Genomic DNA, 10075 nt, shown 5'->3' with positions numbered 1-10075 from the left:
TTAATTCGTGCCTCAACGAATGAATGAATGGATGAACACAGACCGGGAGCCTGACCCACTTCCCTCTTCCCTCCCGGGCCCCACCGCCCCAGGCTTGGGCGAACCTCAGGTGAGCGCCTGCTCGCCGCTTCCGCGAACCTTCGCCTACGGCGGCCGGGAGGCATCAGGAGCACGGTCAGGGCGGAAACGCCGATCCGCGAGCACGCAGGCGCGGCCCCGAAGCTTCCGGGGGCCACTTCCTCCTTTGTCTCCTAGCTACGGCTGGTAGCGTTGTTGACATCCCGGGAGTCTGTGCCGCCGGCCTGAGCCCAGAGTTTCGCGGCCTCCGCGATGGTAAATCTAGCGTCTCCGTCTACGCCCCGGCGCTCGAAGGACGCCTACCGGCAAGGACCTTCGCTGCCCGGCTCCTGGGGCCCCCCAAGGCACGGACGGTCCAGGGGCCACGGCGGAGACTGGTGGCTCCAGGATTTTCTTGGAGGGGCGAGAGGGAGACCTTGGAAAGGGGGAGGAAGATGTCTAGATGAGTGGAAGCTGTCTTGGGAATTGATTTCGCGGGGGTGGTACATAGGGAGGGGTGATGTTGAGAAAGGAAAGAGAGAGATCGAGAGGATGAAGAATGCTCAGGGGAGTGAGAAATCCGGGGAGCCAGGAAAGTTTCCAAAGACGGGGTGGGAGGCCGAGATGGAAAGGAAAAAACTCAGACCCTTAGAGAGAAGGAAGAGGTGGGACAGGGAAAGCAAGGGAATGCAAGGGTGAGAAGGGAAGATACTGAAAAAGAAGAAAGGGAAATAAAGAAAAAGGAAGTAAGTGATGGGAGACTCGCCCCCCTCCTCCCCCCCCCAAAAAAAAAGAAGAAAAAAAAAGTAGAAACTGTGGAAAGCAAAGGTCGTTAAGAGAGGAATGAAACGGGGATTGGAGATGGGGATTAAGAAATTATACTAGGAGCACTCAGAAGTCATGAGACCAGAAACAACTGGGTGGAGAAATGGAAAGGCCAGGGAAAGAAAAGAAAGGAGTTTGGGAGATAAGTAACAGGGAGAAAGATAAATGAGGACACAGTGGCTTCAAGAAGCTGTGGACATCGTCTTAAAGATTGCCCAAAATGCAGTAAATTATTGATCCCCTGTTCAGCGTTTACGGTTTAGTGCAGTGTTTCTCAAAGTGAGATGCAAACATTCGTTGCTACATAAGATGGCCCAGAAATGCTAAATAAGAATGAATCACATCGTGAGAAAGTCATTCCTCTTCCTTTTTGTTCAACCTTCAGACTACATACAGGAGAAAATTTCTGTTACTATTAGGTCCTTAATACCACTGTCATTTGGAAGTTTCCATTTTTCATCTAAAGAGCAGGCCTCAGGCTCAGAGCTTTCATTGCAGTAGAATTTAATGATATGCTGTCTCTTCATTTTGTTCATTTTGTTTGTTTTACAGTTATTTCTGTTTATGAGGAATAACATCAGGTTTCCATCTGTGGTAGTGATATATGGTTTCCTTTTAAAATGCATTTATTTAAACTTTTAGCAGTGAGATAATTTAAAGAATACTTAGATAAATAATATACATGGCATTCATAATGGTAAGAATAATGAATCTAGTATAAAAATGCCTAAAGTTAAGAAAGCATTGGCTATGATGCTGAAATAGAGAAAATAAGTGCTCATGCTCATACCAAGTGCAAAGGAAAACTATCTTGAAGTAACATAATGTTCACCTGTGCAATACTGAGGAAAAAAGAATATAGCAAACCCTCATCAAGAGAATTTGCAGAATACTGTTTGAACTCAGAATATCCAGAGATTGCTCAGTCATGAACAATTTGCAGGTTTGGAAAAGATAGTTCTTGACTTTGACTTTTCTAGAGGGGAAGAAAACGTACAATACAGTCTACACATAAGATTCCAAATGAGTTTAAAACACAATAATAGATTCCAGAATAATCATTCATAGTTGAACATTCAGCTTGCACTGATATGGAAGCTATAGTTATCAAGAAAATCCTAGAATCCTGGAATACTTTGTTTTTTATAGAATATCCTTTAAATTTAATCATCTGAACTGATTAGGTCACAGTAATGAAAATAAGATTTCTCAATAAGGACTACTTTTAGACATAGGGAGGCCATGATATAGCTCTATAAATATCTAAAGCACTATAATGTAGAAAAGGAATTTTCATTTGAATACAGCAGGGTCAATGAATGAAAGATAATCTGGGACAAATTTCCATGCAATGTAAAGAATAATTTTCTAGTAAATGGAAACAGATAAATATGGAGTGAACTCCTGTGAGGCAGTAAGCTGTCTTACTGAGATTTATCAGGATTGTAACCACGAGGTCTTATATAGGTATATTTATGTGGGACTTGACAATTTCAAAGCTGTCTTTTAAAAATCTGAGATTATCACACTCGGCACCTTAGGTTATGGAGATAGGGGAGTAGGTATCTTTCCAAACGTTATTCTCCTTAGGGTTGGAGTTACCACAGGGCCCTTTTGGTTAATTATCTTCCTGGTCTCTTTCAGGCAGAGGTGGAAGAAACCTTAAAGAGGATCCAGAGCCATAAAGGGGTTATTGGAACTATGGTTGTAAATGCAGAAGGTAAATATATCACAGGCTATCTTCTTGACATGCAGAAGCCAACCAGGAACCTGTTTGCTGTGTTAGTCCATATATATATATATGAAACACTCTGCTAAGATCTGGGGACATAAATATGAAGAAGACATGTCTAAAAATGTCTATATACTCCTAAGAAGCACTATACATTGTTTACTTTTTAAAGCTTTGGTAATTCTCTTCCAATATTTCAGAAGTGCCAAAAAAACTGTCATATAGAAGATAGGGAGAGTATCATTGATGGTAGTTTGTTTTTGTTTCAACATTATTAACCATACAGAATTTCAGTCTTTATTTTAAGTGGAGCGTGTTCCTTGAACATATTTTATTTAAAAATCTTTGACAATTAATGATATCATTTATAATGTACTCTTTGTGGATGTAGTATAAGAAGAGCCTATACATTTCCAACTATGAAATCTGTAGACTTACCAAAAACTTGCTCTTGCTGCACAATCCTTGTTAAGAATCCACATCGCATTTACTTTGGCATGTTACTTTGGCACATTACTTTGGCACATTGCTCCATGCTCAGCTATGGTGGCAACCTCTTAAGAGTTCCTGCTGGTTTCATTGCTAATTCAGACACTTGTAAGGACAAGGGGTGCCAGAAATTCCAGAGCATTAGTTAAAATAAGAGTAGCTACTTTACATAATTTGTGGTGCAACCATGGAATTGGTCCATTACCAACTCAGTGCCTTGGAAAAATCCATCAGTAAATACTTATTGAGCAACTACCAACTGAAAGTCTGCTTAAATTCTGAACTACAACTCCTTACCACTAAGAATGCACAATAACCTATTTTACTGGTGGTTTTGATCATTAAATGAGACAATAATTGTTGAGTGCTTGGCATAATACCCAACACTTAATAGTAATTAAATAGTTATGAAAATGTCGGGATTTTTAATTCATTTATACAGATAAAGCATTTGATTTGTTTTATAACCAGTAACTCAAGGCCAAATGAATGAGAGAGATAATAGAACATAATAAATTTTCGAGCTTAAATAATCAGGGGAAGAGAAGATTTAAGATCTGTCTTACAGGTAAGTCAAGAACTATGCAGAATATTTCCAGGAAGCATTTCAGCCCTAGTACATGGATCTGGTTGCATTGATTTTATTTCCAGGTATTTGCATACACTCTGCCATGGCTCCGAAGATGAGCCGTCCATGTGATTTCATAGAGGTGGTTCATTAGTTTCCTTTGGCTGCAGTAACAAACTACAACACGCCTGGTAACTTAAAACAACAGAAACGTATTCTATTCCTGTTCTGGAGGTTAGAAGTTGAAATCAAGATATCCGCAGGCTCATGCTTCCTCTGAAGACACTATGGAAGGATCATTCCTTACCTCTTCCTAGCTTCTGGTAGTTGTCAATCTTTAGTGTTCCTTGGCCTATAGACACATCACTCCAATCTCCACCTCCATCATGATGTGGCATTCTCATCTTTGTGTCTCTTGTCTGTTTCATTATAAGAACCCCAGTTATTGGATTAGGGCCTACGCGAATCCAGTGTGACCTCATCTTAACTAATTACATCTGCAAAGACCCTGTTTCCAAATAAGGCCACCTTCTGAGGTTTATATTGGACTTGAATTTGGGGATCTGGGGGGTCTAGGGAGACACTCTTCAACCCTGTACAGGTACATTCACCTGTGACACCCAGAACCACTCATCTAATGTTATTCTTTGGAAGATCTTGGTCTAAAGTAGGTAATCCTGGTGATATGCGCCAAACGTCTGAAAAATATTCACCCCCTTTGATCTACAATTTTACTCCTAGCAATTTATCCTAAAGAGTGATGATGAAAATATTTAGATATGAGGATACTCACTGAGGCATCATATGTAATAGCAATAAATAAATAAATAGAACAAGTAAGTAAATAAATGTATCCTAACAGTGCAGGAATTTTTAAAGTAACTATATAATATTTACTTGATGAACATTACTCTATTTAAAAGGTTGAAGACTATTTAGGGTCTTGGGAAACTACTCACAGTATTAGATGAAAAAAGCAGAGAACAAAGCGGTCACCAGCGTGTTCTAATCCTATCTATGGTCAGGTGCACACATACACTTCAAATAAATAGAGAAGGAAGAGTAGGGATATGTTACAGTGATCACCCTGAGTAGTGAGACGAAAAGTGATTTTCACTTTATTTTCCTGAGGTTCCTCAATTAACACTTCTCTTATCTGAAGGCAACAAAATATTATTTTCAATACCCATTAACTTCTAATTAACCTCTACTAGGATAAGTTTATATTAGAATTCAGGACACTTTTCAAGGTTTCTGGGTACTTAAGAGTTTTTACCTGAAAGCCAAATTAACCTGTTTTCCCTAAAATATAAATAAGGGGCTTATTTTTATGGTTGGATTATTAATAACCAGAGTATATGACAAGGATGTTTATTAATGGCATATGGTGTAAACTATGTGACCAGAATGTAATAAAATACTCAGTTTCAACAACCTACTCAATTTTAGATGAAAGCGTCATTTATTACAGTGTAGCTTTGTAGCTTTTCAGCTTTGGGAAGTCCCATGAAATTTAATACCAAAATATTTAGCTAAGATGATGTTTTATGTATCACTGTTTTCTACTAGCAGTTGTGGTCTACTAATTCTAGGCAAATCATTTTAGCATTTTCAGATTATATTTGTGGTTAGGTCAGACTTCTACCATGCTTATTCATTTAGATATCATCATATGCCATGTTAAATATAGTCCTTCGGTTTCACTGTTACTGAAACATAGACTTCCTATTGAAGACAGTAAAGTAGTCTTCCCAGTTTAGCCCAATGCTACATATTTTAATTAGAGTAGATTTTTGTTAGCATTGGTTTCTCATTTATAAAACCATTCGTTGTTGATAATATTGCAACACTGATCACTGAATTAGATACTGGCAAATATGTATGTTTGTCCCCCAGGCAGTCAGATCTGTCATATTTTCTAATGTACATAAGTCTGATTTCTACAGGCTCTTAATTTTAAATATTCCTGACATTTCTAACAATCTATCATTTGAGTTTCATTAGATTGTAACAGCCATCCAGCCAATTCCTTTTATTTTGAAATACAGTCTATCAACCAAAGCACAAATGTGCAGTTGAAGATGACAAATTGAAATAACGGGTGCTGGCTTACTAGGATCATAGAGAGTAGTAAAGTAGTGCCATCAAATTTTAGAATACATATGCTCTTTGTTCTAGGAGCTTCATTTTAGGAAATTATCCTACACATATATACAAATGTGAAATGAGATGACCAAGGACATATTAAGTAGCCTTGTTTACAAAAGTCAAAGATTGAGAACAGCCTAAATGCTCATCAGTAGGACATATTAAGTATATTATAAAACATGTATTCAACAAGACTATTATTCAGTCACTAATATGTGTGACTTACGTGTACAGAATCAGACAATTTCCAAAGAGTATTAAATTTAAAAATCAAGGTACGAAATAGAGAATGGTATCATTAAAATGAAAATTACAAACACAAACACATACATTCTTGAATAGACCTAGAATGTCTCTAGAAGGCTCTAAGAAACCAGTAGTTGTTTCTCAGAAGGGAAGTGGGTAAATTTTATACCATATGCTAAAATTACTTCTCAATAAATTATTTTTTAATTACCTCACATGGTGCCAAGCAAGAGTTCAATAAATATTTGTTGATTGATTTTTTTCCAAGTGTGTATGGCAGATATGAAAAACTCCACGTGTTTCCACTGTGCACACTTATTATTCAAAAAGGCTAGCTGTTTTATTTATTGACTTGGATCATGAACAGACTAACTAAATAGACCTGAGCATCTGATTCATAATCCTGTCACCTACATTTTAAATAATTTATTCTGGTTGTATTTCTTGTTTTGCTACTGAGCATTGCACCCTTAGTAGGTAGTCACTACTTAGGATGCAAAATAAAACTGCTCGTCAAAAAGTTCCCATCAAAGGTTGCGTGTTGCCACATTTCCATTTCCTGCTTGTTAAAGATCCATGCTTTGTGACCTTCAGGTATGCAAGACAGCTGACTGCCTTCCAGGGAAAAAGTGGCCAGCAAATCATACTAAAAGATTAGCAAGGTTTTTATGATGCTTTATTTATTGAATAGGTTTTCTTGTAATTATTATCCTCATACTGTTTAGCAAAACATTCTGGACACAGCAGTTATCTTAAAAGAAAGAGAAATCAGTCTTTTCAAAGTCAAAATTGATGGTCTTCAAGATTTTTATGAAAACCTGGTAAAATCCTAAGTTTGTAACACTCTTCTACTCTTGAAAGTGCTCTTCTTGTTTAATAGTTTCTGGAGCTACATTCTCTGAAGGAAACCAGGAGCCATGTTAGGCTCATTCTTGAGTGCCCTTAATACAGATACCTAAGGAATTTGATAGCGATCCCAAATTCACCTTCATATCTCCTCCTAAAATAAAAGCACATTGCAAATCAAATCCCTGGAATTCTCTGGCTATCTAGTTCTTCTCAAAATAATATGAAGGCGGCCGGGCGCAGTGGCTCAAGCCTGTAATCCCAGCACTTTGGGAGGCCGAGACGGGCGGATCATGAGGTCAGGAGATCGAGACCATCCTGGCTAACACGGTGAAACCCCGTCTCTACTAAAAAAATACAAAAAACTAGCCGGACGTGGTGGCAGGCGCCTGTAGTCCCAGCTACTCAGGAGGCTGAGGCAGGAGAATGGCATAAACCAGGGAGGCGGAGCTTGCAGTGAGCTGAGACCCGGCCACTGCACTCCAGCCTGGGCGAAAAGGCGAGACTCCATCTCAAAAAAAGAATAATAATAATAATATGAAGGCTATCTCTCATTAGATACGATATATGTAAAATACCTACCACAGTGCCTGGTACATAATAGACATTAATGCTGGGTGTTCCAAGTTGAGTTAGATTGATTTCAACTGAATTGAATTACACTTGCATATTCTTCTGGCTAGAATTTTCCAGTTAATAGTTTCTGTTTTAAACTTGTGTAACAGAACAATAGAGCATGCTGGGCATGGTGGCTCACGCCTGTAATCCCAGCACTTTGGGAGACATGAGGCGGTGGATCACCTGAGGTCAGGAGTTCAGCCTAGCCAACATGGTGAAACCCTGTCTCTACTAAAAATACAGCAATTATCCAGGCGTGGTGGTGGGTGCCTGCAGTCTCAGCTACTCCAGCTACTCGGGAAGCTGAGGGAGGAGAATTGCTGGAACCCAGGAGGCGGAGGTTGCAGTGAGCCGAGATCCTGCCGTTGCACTCCAGCCTGGGCCTAGGACAGCGAGACTCCGTCTCAAAACAAACAAACAATGGAGCACACAAGTAGCCAAATTTAATAGGGTTTACACCAAAAATGAGTGCAAACCAGGGAATGCACAGCAAAACTACAATATCCTTATTGCCACATTTTCTTTTTTTTCAATCAATGTTGACCAGGTTGGCCTCGAACATGTAGCCTTGCCTCCCCGAGTGCCAGAGCAACCGGCCTGAGCCACCACGGCTCCTATTACCACATTTTCTAACATAAAATTTAAGGTTTGCAAAATACTGTGTGAGGAGTCCCTTTTGATGTACCGTCTAGCATGTGTGGTGATATCCCTTTATGTTTCTGGCCTCAGGGAGGAAGACTAACACCATGTCACAGATCAAGCACTTCAAAGCAGACTCACTGTAGACAAGATATTCGGGGGAGTGCGTTTCATCTAAAAATATGTTAACTTAGTACTCAAGCAGTCAGTTAACAGCTTCTGAAAGATTTATGCACAAAAACGTTCATCATCACCCCATTAGCTATATAAAAAATATAAGGTACAAAATGACCAAACAATAGGAGATGGACTGTATTATATGTCCATAAAATCGTAAAGTATGCAGTTATTAAAAATAATGATGACACTGTCAACAAGGACAACTCGTATGTTATAATTTTAATGAAGAAAAAAGCAACAGTCAAATTTGTAAATATAGTTTCACACAACTATACTTAAAAATCTACAGAGACAAAAAGATTGGAAGGAAATAAACTAAAATTGTTACCAGAGAGTGATAAGCCATAACTTTTTCCTCCACTTTACAATTATCAGTGTTTTCCAGTACTTTCACAATGTACATATTACTTTTCTAGTCAGAAAATTATTAACCAAAATTAAATTTCATAATAGGTATTCCCATCCGAACAACCTTGGACAACTCAACAACTGTTCAATATGCAGGCCTTCTTCATCACCTGACAATGAAAGCCAAAAGCACAGTTCGTGATATTGATCCTCAGAACGACCTGACTTTTCTTAGGATCAGATCAAAGAAACATGAAATCATGGTAGCTCCAGGTAATTTGGCATTTCATTTCCTAGTTAAATCATCTTTCTACTTTGCTAGATAAAAAGCCTTGTTTCTATGAATGGGAAGTATAGATTTCAGTATGCAATATAAAACATAATATTCTTCTATTACAAAATGATGTTTGAATGTAAAAATCCCAACCTAAAAATTCTATGAAATTAGCAATTAATATGACCCCATGACTTTAGAACAGGTTGAATTTTGCCCACTTGCATTTATTATTAGTAATGGAAAAATTTAGAAAATGTAGGTCTCATTTTCAGCAAACTTAGCATACAGGCTCTGCAGCATGGGAGAAATGTTCCCTGTCCTGCAGATAAAGTAGGCAGTGAACCCAAGGCCTGTAGGTTCTTAAACCCTCCCTATGAGGAAAGTACATCTCCCAGGTCTACCAGAAGAGCAGCCACAGAAACACTCCTTTCCCTGAAGGAATTAGGTTCACAATGTTACAAAATGACTGTACCATGGGACCTATGCCACTGAACTAATCTAGAACAAACCTCTATAGTAAATCCATCAAATCAGAATTGCCTGTAAACTAAATGAAGTTTTTTCTACACCAGTGTCCTCACCCTGGCTACACATTAAATCACTTGGAGGACTTTTAAAAATTTTTTCCATTCCTGCAACTCCACCCCAAACCAATGAAATCAAAATCTCTGAGGCCCTAGGAAATGGGTATTTTCTAAAGGCTCAACAGGTAATTCTGATGTGCAGCCAGGGTGGGAAACCATCTGTCTACACAAGGTCCATGTGATGTTTTGAAGAGAACAGCAGTCTAGTTGAAATATTCCTTGATTAAATTTAAATTAAGGGTGAATTGATTTTGTCCATCTCTCCATAGATAAGGAATATCTTCTGATCGTCATTCAGAATCCGTGTGAATAGACCTGCAATGGCCAAGCCTGTCTAAGCGACACTGGGTTAGAAACACTTGGCTCTCTCGTGATTATTAAAATTCTATTTCAATCTAACTGACCCTTCAAACATTCTTTTCTATTTCTACATCTAAACTGTTCTGCATGTCTCATTTAGTCCCTTTTGATTATATTGTGAAGTTGTACTTTAGTGATACAATAAATGAATTCTGGTA

The 10075-nt window shown here is 38.6% G+C and overlaps 1 protein-coding gene across 3 annotated transcripts; it reads left to right on the top strand.

Moving 5' to 3' along the window:
- Window positions 1-211: 211 nt before the first annotated feature.
- Window positions 212-10075, top strand: DYNLRB2 (dynein light chain roadblock-type 2). 3 transcript variants are annotated; one of them, XM_003917216.4, is made up of 4 exons: window positions 212-333; window positions 2527-2602; window positions 8802-8969; window positions 9827-10075. In XM_003917216.4, the coding sequence occupies exons 1-4, from the start codon at window positions 331-333 to the stop codon at window positions 9868-9870; spliced, it is 291 nt and encodes a 96-aa protein (XP_003917265.1). In that variant the 5' UTR covers window positions 212-330; the 3' UTR covers window positions 9871-10075. The 3 variants fall into 3 exon arrangements, with proteins under 3 accessions (XP_003917265.1, XP_009195182.1, XP_021787885.1); XM_009196918.4 differs by having other exon boundaries at window positions 224-333; window positions 2531-2602; XM_021932193.2 differs by having other exon boundaries at window positions 312-422.

The sequence above is a fragment of the Papio anubis genome, chromosome 18 (genome assembly GCF_008728515.1).
Source record: "Papio anubis isolate 15944 chromosome 18, Panubis1.0, whole genome shotgun sequence".
In the NCBI taxonomy this organism is placed as follows: domain Eukaryota; kingdom Metazoa; phylum Chordata; class Mammalia; order Primates; family Cercopithecidae; genus Papio; species Papio anubis.
The sequence above is the reverse complement of the archived record's forward strand: the minus strand, read 5'-3'. Positions and strand labels throughout refer to the sequence as shown.